Consider the following 14,590-nt stretch of genomic DNA (forward strand, 5'->3'; position numbering starts at 1 on the left):
ACATGAACAAGACGACAAAACAAAAGCATGACCAGGAAAATAAACAGAAACATGATTTAAAACTTGAACTGTGAAAAACATAAGGAAAAACCCCGAAACCAAAAACCAAACAACCCTACATCATGACACTTTCCATTATTTTTCTTTCAGACCTTCGTAGTGGAACATTGCCTGAACTTCTTACAAGTAAAACTTCATTATACAAAATCTGCTTCAGTTTAGGATCACACAAAATGTTTCCGCAGGTTGATAAAGTCATCAACTATAGCCCACTTAATATGCTGGTAAGATTTTGACACAATTAACAGTTGCCATGTCTGTACAAACCTAAATAATATAACATTTAATCTAATATGAAAGTATAAAGTTTATTTTTCTATATGGCTCAATGGACTGTCAGTTCTACAGAGGTGTATGTTTTGAAAACTAGGATTTAAAATAACTGAAATAACTTCTGAATTATAGACTGTTTGGTTAGAAAGGGAAGATTGTTGCTTCTCATTTCTATCCAACCACATTAGTAAAGGTTTTTATAAAGAGAAGTAATAGAAATGTAAAACTATCCATTTTTATTTACATTGTGCTCTATGATAAATGCAGCATGTTTTGTTTAGATGCCAATAAACTATAACTGGAATCCATTTCTTTATTTCATCAATAAATCCAGAGTGACAAAAAACAAATCATGCCTGATTCATTTGAGTCAGTAGAAACTGATTCCCTAAAAAATCTGATTTACTGCAATGTTCTTGAAGTGTACAGGACACTTTTTTAACCATCTATTTTTTTATATATCTGAAAGAATATCTGTACCATTTATGAACCCTTTTGCTTTGCTACACCCAATCAGACTCTTCTTAAAACTCAGCTGTGCTCCATTGATGATGCTTTTCCATCTCCTAGCAAATCCACCGCTCTATTGGTGCTGGTACCAGTAGTGCCACCCTTCACTGCCGCTCCACCTTTCCATTTCTACCTCCATCTCTCTGACTCTTTCTCAAGGTTGACTGGGAATCGTTATTAGAGGGAACCTCAGCCTCTTTGTTTCGGGGTGATGGCAGCAAACAAAGCACTTTAACTCAAAAACCATCAGTGGCCACATTGATATTGATTTTTGTGGCAAGACTCACTTATCTATATATTGGGCTTCATTAGTGCTAACAGGTAGGTTAGAGCACCAATCCAAAGAGAAGCAGATCAGCCGGCGCGTATATATGAAATCGGGCCTAGAGTCAATTTATCTTGTATTACTGCTCAATTGGGGCAACAGGGGCAAAGAGTTGCTGACACTGTAAGTAACTGGGGTCTCACTGGGCCTCAGTTTGCTCCATTTTAAATGTACTACTGTTAAAATATAATTAAACAGAATGATTATTACATCCCTCTATATATATATGCAGTATCACTTCAACATTTTGTCTAGTTATTTCACAGGGATTTGTTCACTCTAACTTGTTTTACACAGAATGAGGCAATTTTTAGAAGCTGTCAGCAAAACTCACAAACTGTAAAGCCTTCAGAAAAGAGACAAAGTGTCTAGGTGAGAAGTTAAATCCATTTTTCATGGGCATTAATATCATATTACGTTTTGGCTTTTAAAAACCAATTTGAACAGTTTGGGTTGTTTTTTTCAGGGTGGAATCAGTTTACAAACAGCTTTAATGATTTTTTTGAAACAAGAATTTGGTGCACGAGTTTGGATTCAACCTAGATTGTCCCTAATCCACACAAACTGAAAATTATACAATAGGAATATGAATGTAAGCACAACGAAACTGGTTTTGGAATGGATAAGGAGCGGGCTGACATTAAGTTTCCGGTCCAAGTCCTCAACTCTATTGCAAACTGGTCTTTGTCAGGAAACTAACCAGTTTAAATGAGTTGAAACTTGCCAAAAAACATTTACCCAAATATTAGTGGAAATGTAGGCATAAATTCTAGCCTGCATGTATACTTTAGATCCCGCGTGAGAAAATATACACTAAATTCAAGCAGCTGCAAAAAAACGGTTTGCTGTGTTTTCCATCCTGAAAAAATATTTTTTGTTTTATGTGTTTTTGCAGTTTGACTGAAAATAATCCTATTCTACCATTAATAAGAAATAAAATAACAAAAAGGACCAGCGTTCTTTTCACTTATTCATCTCCATCTGATTTGAAATATTTCTGCCAGATGGGTGTAATTTTGAGTTGTCGTTCATGTTTTCAGCATGACATGGGGGAAAGCTGATGAGGGCTAAAGAAGGAATTAGCTACCCACTCAAAGGCTTTGCTCTGATCCTTCAGGTCACTATTTGGTCCCTCCAGCTGTCGAGCAGGACAGAGTAACACTGATTTGTGTGGATTTGTGTAGATTTACAATCCATGGGGGAGGGGGATGTATCTTTTAGACGCCTGATTTATGGTCTATAGAAGCAATAGAAAGAACAGAAAGCAAACGAGTGAAGCCCCCATCAGTACTTTCATCTTCCAGGGGACAAGAGATGAAATCTGGACTATTTTAAGTGTCAGTCAATCTGGAATCTAAACACATAACACCTACCATAATGTGGGACAAGAACTGCATTAATATGGAATAATGTCATGGTGGATATTCACAGATTATGATGTAAAATATCTCCCTCATTTCTCTTATTATTTTCAGATATATATAGATATCCCCAGAAATGTTATTTAAAATGTGCAATTTAAACTTTTTTGGAGTATTTTTTAGCACAACCACAAAATGTAATGTCTTTCTTCACACATTAGCCACTAGATGGCGACAGCGTGTAGAGAAAACCACTTTGTAATGGTCCAAACTGAGAGTTATAGTATTTAAACACAAACGTCTACTAAGCAACTTTAAGGTAAATACATATCAATATTATAAGACATATATTTTAAATAAAACTGTGTCTACTGCTGTAACAAATCCAATAGCTCATGACATTGCCCTGACAGAACTGAACCAGACTGACGAAGCTGGCTGGATCATTTCAGTCTGTTCACATTTACTTATCTCAGTCCAGAATATGATAATGCATATTTTGGCAGTACCACATACAGTATGTGAGCATTATAAATTAGAGCAGGACTGTTTGTGTTATTTGCCAACTCCTTTAACCCATTTCTAGTCACAATTGTAAATCATCAACCAAACAGTAAAAAGTCAGCTGCAAAGTGAATCCAGATAACTAATCACTAGATCACCAAATATTATCAGACTGACATCCTAAATCTAGGTTGTTCATGTAATTGAACAACCTAGATTGCTTATCAGTAATAATCCTGTATCTAGTGATAATCCCCTGAGCAGACACAACTGAGTGGGATGCAGTTGAATCCCAACATGTCTCCTTCATTGTTCCTTCTTAGAATATACACATTAATTATATGGCAGCATTCCCACTCATTCCACTGAGAAATGTATATATACAGTGGAAAACATGATTAAGAAATATAAGTTAATAAGTAAATAAAGGGACCTAAATGCTCTGTTTCAATGTGAAATTCTTATTCAATCTAAATATTTCTAAAAGCCTCTTACTTGGCGTCCAGCTGTAGACAGAGCTGCCATGGTGGGATGTGGTCTCTGTCTCTCCATACTATGGTGGGCCTACTTTCCATCCAGATTCATTTGTAATTGAACCAAACCTTACATTTGGAGCTGCATAGTCCAGTACAGATAGGACTGAATCTGTAGCATTTTCACCTCCTACGGGTCTCTGACGTTCATCCACACTTGTTCAGCAGCTCTTAGCAGTAGGTGGAGGTGTTGTCCAGAAGACCTTCCATGTCTCTTCGCTCTTCATCCATCCCTAGTCTGCAGGACTGTTTCTGGTTGGCGCAGGGTTGATCGGAAGACCATGTTTTTCTCCAAGCCTACTGAGTGTCACAAGTCACGTAAAGGAAATCGTTTCATGTTTCATCTGTGGCCAAAGACCACCCACAACTGCAGCAGACCAATCTCTTGAAGAAGAGGTAAAAAACTGATTGCTAAGATGAGGACATCTGTGTCACTGACCTTCTCCATCAGGACCTTGTACAAGGATGGCATGTATTTCAATCATCTGGTTGCTGGCAACATCTTCTGTGTAGACATCTGGGTTATCTTTTCAGCCAGGAACCTAAATAGCTCCGTTTTGTTGTCACTTTCTCACAGGAGGTTCCTCCAGTTTGAGGGGACTTTACTCTATTTACAGTATCTGGTTCTTTACTTCACTGAAATATTATCTACTAAACTCTTTGAAGAGTTCATCCAAAATGCCGCTGTCAGAAACACCTGGAAAATGAATCGCATTACACCAGTCCTTAAATGACTGCAATCACTCCCTGTTTGTAAAAAGATGGATTTGAACATCTTCTCCTTGGTCTAAAAAGCATGAAATGGTCTCAGTCCTAAGTAGGTTTGTGGTGACAGGTATGGACCATGTAGCCCTCTCAGGTTACTCATGATCACAACTGGAATATGATGAAACAGCATTTGTTTCTATTCTGCACACCTCTGGAAACAACTCACCAACTGAGATGCTCAGAAATTGCTGGCTACTTTACATCAGGACTGAAAACATTTTGTTCACTGCAGATTTCGTGTTAAGTCAATAAGTTTTTGATCAGTTCCTTTTACTTCATGCTTGACTACTTCAGTACTTGATGCATTTCTTATAAGGTAATGTTTTCTTTGTATTGCTTTACTTCTACCTGACGTCCTTCTATTTTTGCAGAGCACTTAGAATCACCTGGTGTTCTGGGAACTTTTCTTCCCCAGCTCCAGTTGCAGCTTCAACACACATTTTCCAAAATTACTGTTATTTTTCTTTAAACAAATTGTTTAAGGTTTGTTCTCTTTTTAGACTTGTCACTTAAAATGTATTGATGAGATTCTAATGCAGAGAAAAACATTCCAAGGTAACATTGGGTGCACCTACTTTTAGCCAGTGACATGACCCATAGTTCATCAGTTTTGGTGACATTCTTTTATCCAGACAGGATGATATGTCAAAGTGTGCCACACAATTATGAGAGAAGATTCCTCAGGTCACAAAGATGGCAATCAAAACAAGGTTCTGTAGCTCAACAAACTAAATGTTTAAGAATTAAAGAAACTTTCAGGTTTGGTCAATTTAATATGAAATTTAGGATGTTGATGTCAATGTGTATTCAATGTTCAAACTATGATTTGCTACAGGTTTCCAAGTTATATTCTCCATTTTTGCAGAAACGTGAAAAATCGAACTCCCCTCTGGTCTTTTGAAATATTCTGGTAAGAGAAACTGGACAGACAGCATTTAAAGTCATCATGTTTTACTTTCAGCACCAAGAAACGAGTTATGCACGCGTGACGCCATGACGGCACAGACAAAAGAAAACACCACGAGCATGTCACATTTCTGCACACTTTGTTCATACATTGTTTTTTTTCTTTTTAGCAACAATTGTCTTCTGACATTGATAGAGTTCAAATGCACAGTAGCTCAACAGACACCATAAGGATACATACCTTTTTTTTAATACCGCAGATTTTTGACAATTTGCATGTTGGTTTATATATATTTTTTTTTTTTGCCAAACATAAAAATGTTTGTACTCCATTGAAGGTATCAGTGTCCAACAGACTGGTATTCCTCACTGGTAAGGACCCTGTAATACAGAGAAGAGTCTGGAAATCAGTGCATTTCCAAATAAGAGGTAAAGCAGGGCAGATCAGCAGCTGTTTCCCAGCCCCGCCAGGCGCACCATGTCAGCTTCTGTCTGTAAGACCGGCTTCATTCTGTCATTTCTACTTAGCTTTTTCTTCATTACCAAATGTTGTGGAAGCAAATCAGCCAAACTGTAAACTGGAGCAGATGTTAAACATTTCTACGTTATCTTGATATGCACATTATATAAACAAGTTCGCCTGAGAAAATCCTCAGTGCCTCTCACCAAATCCCTTCACATCAACTGCTAAAAACTTCAGCTTCATTTGCTCACTGGTGTCCCAAACGTTTTCGTATTCAGATTAAAGCGAAACAACAAACACAGAACAAGGAACGGACAGAAACTCTTGATGGCTCCAGTAGTGCATCTATCTTTATGTGGACCTTTTTTAGTCAATAATAAATAAAACGCTTCTGGGAGATGTAGTCGATTACTCTGATGATTTTATTATCGTAAAGTTTTAGACTTTTTTTTTTTTTCTGGGGTTTTAAAAGTATGAAATCCGAATTCATCGAGGCACATTTTAGAGCTCAGGTGAATGACTCATGATGGCTTTTGATCATGGTGGTGCTACTTCCTCAGTGTCCCTCAAGGGAGACATCATCCCTTTTTCAGGTCTTCACATGAGTAGTAACCCTCACGCACAAACACCAATCATTTCAAGAAACCCCTCCCACCCCCAACCCATCAATAATCCCAGACTCCATGACACATTTCTCTCATCCCAAACCAATCCTCTCTCATGTCACAGGTCCCTGTTCTTCATTTTTAAATTCCTTTTATTAAATGATTTCCCTGCAACCCAAACTTTTGGCATTTCCTCTACTTGCTCTTCTTAACATCTGTCTTGGCCGATGATTTGGACGTGCCAATATAGGCTTCAACAAAGAACTGGACAAAGAGCACAAAATAGCTGAGGTACATCAGTGAGGACCAAACAATGTTCTGCATGTGGGATGGACACTCCTGGCCCTGCTGCATCCATTCGTACACCAGGTAGTTGACCACGCAGCCCATCAGCATCTGGGTGATCTGTGTTAGCGTGATGAACATGGCGAACTTGCGTGAAAGCTTGAAGCCGGCTGCACGCAGGGCGTAGTACGAGTACATGACCGCATGGACCAAGTAATTCATGGTCATGAACCACCCGCCGCCTGCTACCATGTCCTTGTATGAGTACCAGGAGTAGAGGAGCACGGTGATGTGGTGGTACCAGTGAAGGAAGATGAGCTTCTGTTTCCTCAGGACGATGAAGAGGGTGTCACCTGCAGATAGAGCGGAACTTTCAATAACATTCGTCATATATAGGTATGCAAAATATTCAGGGAGGGATACAGCGTCTTGCAAAAGTATTCACACCTCCTGAACTTGTCAAATGTCTTCCACTTTACAACAGGGGTGTCCAAACTGTGGCCTGGGGCCCATTTAACACTAGAACTCCCAGAATTCTAACTCTACTAGAACTACCAAGCCCGTCAATTTGACGGCGAGCATTCTGAATGCGAGGCGGTGATGACGTCATCGGATTAACGCTATAAAATGATGGTTTTGCCAATAATTAATAATAGTATTTGATCAAAACCAATTATATTTTATTGTTATTTATAAATAGTAATGAAAAATAATACAGAGTAGTGGGTACATTTAAAGCATTTCGGCATCCACCAAGCAGAGGATCGTGGTCTGAGCATCTTGGATCTGGTTCTGACACCTCCCTCTACTTTCTTCCTCCCCTACCACTGTCCACACAGCACCATCCTTTCCTATCTCCTCCTCCTTCCCAGGAGTGCGCTCGTCTTGCGATGAAAACGCTGTAAAGCGCAGAATTGATTGTTCTTACTGGGTTAATATATCTGACCTAACTTATTGTTTATTTCTTTTTCCATTATCAGTACCTTGATTTGTAGTTTCTCTGCTGCCATTGAGCTGGATTGCTGGGTTTATAGCTGGGCACTGATCACCAGGCTCGTCTTCCTGTCTCTGAACCTGCTCTGATTCTGGCACTGTTGATATAGTTTATATATTATTAGTTCACTAATCTATAAACTATAGCCTAAAATGATAAAATATTTTACTACCTTGAAATAATGCACCACAACCTCCTGCTAACAGGACGACTTGTGTTTTTTAGCCGGGGGGAGGCTCACTCTCTGACCCGCTGTCACTGGAACCGAATGTTGACCAAGAACCGTCAGAATCCCTCTCGACCCCAGAATCACAATCATCTCATTTTTGAAGCATTTCTAATGTCTCTTGAGCAGAAAATATCTTTCTAGAAGCCATTTGTAGGACGCCAACAATCTCCTTCTCAGACTGCATTCTAGAGTGAGGGTTGCTAGGCAACGCTCGCATGTATAGTCAGCCGCGGGAAAGAAATATCAATGTAAATAATAGGGCCGTCAAAATAAGTTAGAGGTAGAAATACTTAGATCTTTTATTTACTTTGCTATTTTTTTTTTTAAATAGAGACATAGGAACACACAAGACACAGGTTCAGAAAAAGTCAGGATGCCAGGAAGACAAGAGTTTGAATAAACCAGAGTTATGAGATGTCAAACTTTCAAAACCGTCAAATTGACGGCCCTGGGAGTTCTAGTGTTAAGGCCGTTGGATTGATGCTGTGTGGCCCCTGACTGCAGTTCAAAAATGATACAAAACTGGCTCGCCAGCACAGGTGTTTGATGCAGACGGACACCTTTTACATTTTTTAGGGCAAAATTCATTAAAATCTCCTTAAAATGGAACATTTTAGGTAAAACACAAAGTACTTTTCTTTTAATAACGCAACATTTTGCCTCTAAGTTCTCAGAACTTATTATTTCAGAGATGAGAGAAAGGTTTTTCTGATGTTTCGGGTTAATCTTAATTTTCACCAGAAAAGATATTAGCTTGTCCAGCAAAACATTCCTGACTTGGAATACCAAATCAAATCTATTTAAGTACCAAAGCCTTGCAGCTTCTGCAAGAGCTGAACAAGTTTTTGTGAATTGGTTTGGACCAGACTTTAGACATTTGTCAATATTAGGTCTCTGTTGTCTCTGACCAATGATTCAGTGGGACGCATATGTGTAGAAAACTGAGATCAGAGCTGCCTGGTAAAGTTTGGCAGGCATATTTAAAAGCTCCTGCTGTTTTCCAGGTAAAAACCAAAAGAATTGAAGTTACTTAAAAGGTGAACATCTGAGGTGTGATTTTTGTTATCAGGTGATTCATAACTTCAACAACAGAAATGAAGGAACCCACCAGAGAACGTTATGAGCAGGTTATCTCAGGTGTTCCTCAGCCAAAATTAGACGAGATTAACTTATGTGGTTGATCCAGCTCCAGATTTGGATCAAGAATCTTTCTCATCCAGTCTTGGGTTAGGTGTGCAGTCTAAGAGGGTTCTGGTAAAGCCGTCTGTCATCTTTGACTGTTTCAGTTTGCTATTCAGAACATTTGTCCTGTGGAGCCCACCCATCAAACAGCAGACATGTCTCGACTCACCCAGTTCAGGTGCTTTACTGAGCACAAAGGCGTAAGCCCAGAACTTGCTGACTGGCCCGTTGTAGAAACTCTGGTCACAAACTGACTGTTTAAGTCCTTTGGTCATCAGGATGAAGGTCATGTAGCTCCCAGTACGGATGGCACCAAAGATACTGGGAGAACAGAGATGATGAAGAGTGAATAAGTCAGAGTGATGTGAAGACTGATGAAGCTCCGCCCACTATATCAGGATTCATACATGTGCATAATATAGTGGTTGTACAGTTTCATATATTACTGTGAAGTAAATATAAGTACACTGTTTATACAGATGAAGTATACATTGTCTTGTAAAAGTATTGACTTCGAATGTTGAATGAAAAAGATACAGTTGTTTTAACAAATAATCTGAAAAGTGTGGTGTGCATTTGAATTAAGCTCTCCAAGAGTCGTCATTTTCTAGGACCATCTTTAGCTGTGTTTTGGGAAAAGCTTCTACCAGTTTCTGACCCACAGTGAGGACCAAAGAGCAGAACGTCCTATAGGAAAAGGGTTCTGGTTGTGTTTCAGCGTGTTCCAGGGAACCTGATAGGAGGCTTTGTTGTAATTCATGTTTCTGTAGTATTTTCAGCCTTGCTTGTTCTAATCATCCAAAATGAAATCCTCCAATAAGAAAATCCAACAGTTTAGAAGTGTTGATCTTTGACCAATAAGAAATCTTTGCTCATTCGTTCTTGCAAAGCAGCTCAGGCTTTGGATTGGATTGGTTTTCTTCCAGGAGTGTCCTGTATTTACTTCCATCCATCTTCCTGTCTGTTCCTACCAGCTTCTCTGATAAGAAAATGTCAAATTTGTGAAGTGAACAAAAAATTGTTTTCCTGTCAACTAATTTTCCCACCTGAGCTGTGGATCTCTTGCAGGTCCTCCAGAGTTACCATGGAGCTCTTGGCTGCTTTATCAGGGGTGACGGTGGCGGTAGTAGGGGTTCGTTCTGTAACAGGTGGGTTGTGTCCTTAGGCAAGAAACTTCAGCTGCCTTTTCTGCTGATGGTGGCCCGAGGGCCCGGTTTTATGGCAGCCTCACTTCTGTCGGTCTGCCCCAGGGCAGTTGTGGCTACAATGTAGCTTACCACTGTCAGTGTTAGAATGTGTGTATGAGTGGGTGGATAACTGATTGTAGTGTAAAGGACTTGGAGTCCTCAGACACTTTAGGTGGAGGTCCATGTCTTGGTACGTCTGCAGGCGGTCCATCCTCTGTCCATCTCCAGATGGTAGATGGAACAGTTGTAGGAGATGTTCAAAGCTTGGATATTGTTGTAGAACCTAACCCTGCTTTAAACATCTCCCCAACTTTCTCCCTGACCTGTCTGCTGTGTTCCTTGGTCTTCATGATGCAGTTTGGTCTCTAATGTACCCCAAAGAACCTCTGAGTTCCTTTTACTTCACAATTATTTAGTGCTATGTGTTAATTAATTGCATAAAATCCAAATCCAAATGAAAAACACTGAAATGTGTGGTTGTAATGTGTAGAAACACTTGTTAAATATTTTTACAAGGCATTGCCTCTGCTTCGACATCTTACCTGAACACAGCAAGCGTGAGAGACCACAGCACCAGAGGTTTCCTCAACTCAAACTTTTCCCTTTGTTTCATGACATGGCGGCCACCCAGGATACAAGCAGCGTAGAGCGCAGAGAACAGGAAAGACTTCTTCCTGTCAAAATAAGAGACGTCACTGGTGAAACGTTTTACTTTGGTTTGTTATTGTCCCAAAATGCTGTTAAACCTCATGTTTGGCCCTAATGTTCATTGTAAATACAAGGAGGAGGAGCTACAGATGACAGAAATATGACAAATATAAAAAACAAAATGAAAAGCAGCTATTCATCTTTAATAATCAGTGTCATTATTTTTCTAGTGGGTTGATATACAGCTGTTTATTTTAAACTAAACATAGAACACACACTGAATGCTTTGCTTCTAGTGTGCAGCAGCTGCTGCTGAGATCAGTGCTGTGGCCAGGAAGTCCACCTGGAATCAGGAAAGACAGAACAGAGCTTTTCCCAACACTCAGCAAACATCCACAGCACAGGTAGGCTGACCTGACAGCAAAGAAAACACAAACTAGATCAGCTCTGTCCAGAAATAATATTAGGTGCAAACAGGGAAGCTAAGAACTTTGGATCTGATGGTTTATGTCATTGATGTAGACATGTGTTATGAATTGGCGCTACATAAATAAACTGAATTAAATTGAATCAATGTTGCAGTTTATTGTTTCCTTAATCCAACAAATGTGTCAAATTTATTTTGACTGTATAATATTTCTGAGATGTTACTGAGGAATTATGCTGTGAAAATCAACATTTTACAAAAAAGAAATTACAATAGCTTTCAAAATAAATCTTCTCAACTGAGTTTTTGAAATGTTTCATATTTTGTATTTAAAATAAACCAAATAAAGAAAAACTAAGGAGGAAAATAAACTATTGAAAAGTTATTTTTGATGCGTTTGTCTTTGTGGTAATGTGACAAATATTGCATGATTACATGAGGAGTCAACATATGTAAAAGATCCTACAGTAAATTTTTCTATTATTGCAGCAACATGATGTCACTCTGAAAAATTATGAAAATCCAAACTTTAATTTGAGAACATTAATTCAGCCATTGTGGAATCCTTCAAGAAAATAAAAACGTCAAGAAAATCATTGTTGGCACAATTACTGGCACCTGGAAAATGTGTTTTCATTTGCATTAGTTGTTTATGTGCTGTTTAATACCAGAAGTCAAAAGACCAGGAATATTTGTGTCAATCCAAAGACGGAGAGTGATTGTTTCACTTTACTGGGACCAACTGATTCAATGAAAATTTGGTCAGTTCATTTCTTTTAGAAAAACATTCAAACACAGTCCCTTTGACTCACTTCCCAAGACCATCAGGTTCCAACAGGATAGCCAAGGAGACCTTACTGGGTTTAGTTGAACGAGTATGAACGACGCTTGCAGGAGTGTTCCTGCAGGAAGCCCATAAACTGATGTGGGCTCCTTCTGCAGAACGGAGGACAAAGCTGCACGGTCAAAGTCAAAAGGAACTGCTTTCACAGAATGACAACAGGACTGCAGAACGACATCACCGTTCCTGAACCAACCACACAGGGAGGGGGAAGAACAGATCAGCACACAACACAGTGGCCTACATACTGTCCTGATGCTGCAGACAGCAGAGGAGGAACAATCTCAGTATTCTCCTTCACGGATGTGCCATCCAAGGCCAAAGGTCAAAGGTAAGAGTGGTTATGTAGCCTCAGCTTTAATTCTTCAGTACGCTGGGTACCTTCTAGATATAGTCAGATCCTGGACACGAAGCAACCCGTTTAGCATCTGCCTTTAATGAATTTATTGAACTTGGCAGAATACAGCAAACAGATTCAAAGGAAGAGTGACCCAGATCCTGTTCTTATTGCTCAGGATGGACTCTGTTTATCTATTTTCTCAATCGAGTCTAAAGAAAATAGGAACCTGGTTCCCTTTCTGTTAATAAGACTAAACCCTTTCTTAGTTTTGATTCTAAAATGACTACCACATCTGTTTCCTACAAAAAAAATGGACTGCTTTGTTTCATTAAAATATTACATGCTTAGTTTATTGTTGAGCAGGTATAAAACAATCACAGTATACTTTTTTTATTGTATTTTCTTGGCCCGTGACAACTATTGGCTTGACAGTTTTGGCCTAAAGGGTTTATTCCCACAGTTCGGACTGCAGGTTCCTCTCCCTGAAGGAGGTGTCAATTAGGTTAAACCTCAGTTTGGTCCAGACTAAACATCAATGACTAAATATCTAAACTTCTGTTTAAAAGTGCAGCAAATAGCTGTGGGTCTTCAGGAGGTGAAGGCTTGTGTTAATATGTGGTTTTTCTTTCTGTCTTGCCGTTTAATGTTTGATATGAACGCAGGCTGAGCCAAAGTATTTGATATTCACACTCTACTGTGGTATATTTAGAAGATGGATTATCCTAACTAAAAATGTAAGCCATAGGCAAAGTCAACGCTGACAAGCTGGTTGAGATGGTCAGGGAGAAGATAATCCCTGAAGCACCAGCTACAGTCTGCACAGGTCACAGGAATCTGTGACCTGCTGTTTTCACAAGTATCGTATGAGTAACCACCTTTCTGAGGACATAATCTTCCTGATTTTAGAAAGGTTTATACCTTTTGTTCAACTTGAATGACAGCATGTCTTTATAGACCTTCTACCACTGGAAGAAAAACCAGAGAAGTGGTGTTGATTGTCTCTAAATAAGTTTGAACATCAACCAGCCTGCAGTGAGAACGTTGTTCCTCCTTCTCTCAGATCTGAGCTTTGTCTGTCAGCTCGATGCCCTGGAGAAGGCAACAAATATCGCACCAGTACGCAGCTTTTTCTGTAAATGCTCCGTCACTTCTGAATAAAGCAACAGTGAGCGCCTAACGCATGCAGAGCGCTGGTCACGATGCAGACGGATCCTGAAAATAAGACGGGTGTGACTGAATTTTACACGTCACTCTGTGACATTTCCTGGTTCAGAGCAATAAAAACTAGAAATATTGAATGTATGAAACATAAATGTATTCTTAGGGGTCTAAGCAATTTAAAAAAAAACTTTTTAAAGACATGCATCTTTTTAAACCTACCAGTACCATATATGGATGATGATATGTGTACTTGGCACTGCAGATCTATCAGAATGGGTCTCCAAGATAGATCCGAATAGGGATGTACCGATATGGAACCTTTGGGTTGATATCAATAATCGATATTATTATTGCTGTTGTGGCTGATAACCAATATTTACCGACATTATATACACTGCTCAAAAATAAAGGGAACACTCAAATAACACATCCTAGATCTGAATGAATGAAATATTCTCATTGAATACTTTGTTCTGCACAAAGTTGAATGTTCTGACAACAAAATCCCACAAAAATCATCAATGGAAATCAAATTTATTCAAACAAGTCAAAATGAGGCTCAGTATTGTGTGTGGCCTCCACGTGCCTGTATGACCTCCCTACAACGTCTGGGCATGCTCCTGATGAGACGGTGGATGATCTCCTGAGGGATCTCCTCCCCGACCTGGACTAAAGCATCCACCAACTCCTGGACAGTCTGTGGTGCAACGTGATGTTGGTGGATGGAGCGAGACATGATGTCCCAGATGTGCTCAATTGGATTCAGGTCTGGGGAACGGGCGGGCCAGTCCATAGCTTCAATGTCTTCATCTTGCAGGAACTGCTGACACACTCTAGCCACATGAGGTCTAGCATTGTCCTGTATTAGGAGGGAACCCAGGGCCAACCGCACCAGCATATGGTCTCACAAGGGGTCTGAGGATCTCATCTCGGTACCTAATGGCAGTCAAGCTACCTCTGGTGAGCACATGGAGGACCATGCGGCCTT

At 39.5% G+C, this 14,590-nt stretch overlaps 1 protein-coding gene across 1 annotated transcript in view; it reads right to left on the minus strand.

Annotated features, from left to right (window-relative positions):
• Window positions 1-5,268: 5,268 nt before the first annotated feature.
• Window positions 5,269-14,590, minus strand: part of elovl6 (ELOVL fatty acid elongase 6) — a 28,675-nt gene continuing 19,353 nt past the window's right edge. The window contains exons 2-4 of the mRNA XM_047354530.1: window positions 10,728-10,859; window positions 9,168-9,319; window positions 5,269-6,946 (exon numbers count right to left, since the gene is read on the minus strand). Coding sequence (XP_047210486.1) covers window positions 6,504-6,946; window positions 9,168-9,319; window positions 10,728-10,859 — 727 coding nt within the window. The 3' untranslated portion in view covers window positions 5,269-6,503. The remainder of the gene's footprint in view (window positions 6,947-9,167; window positions 9,320-10,727; window positions 10,860-14,590) is intronic.

This window comes from Girardinichthys multiradiatus, chromosome 23, assembly GCF_021462225.1.
Source record: "Girardinichthys multiradiatus isolate DD_20200921_A chromosome 23, DD_fGirMul_XY1, whole genome shotgun sequence".
NCBI classification, from domain to species: domain Eukaryota; kingdom Metazoa; phylum Chordata; class Actinopteri; order Cyprinodontiformes; family Goodeidae; genus Girardinichthys; species Girardinichthys multiradiatus.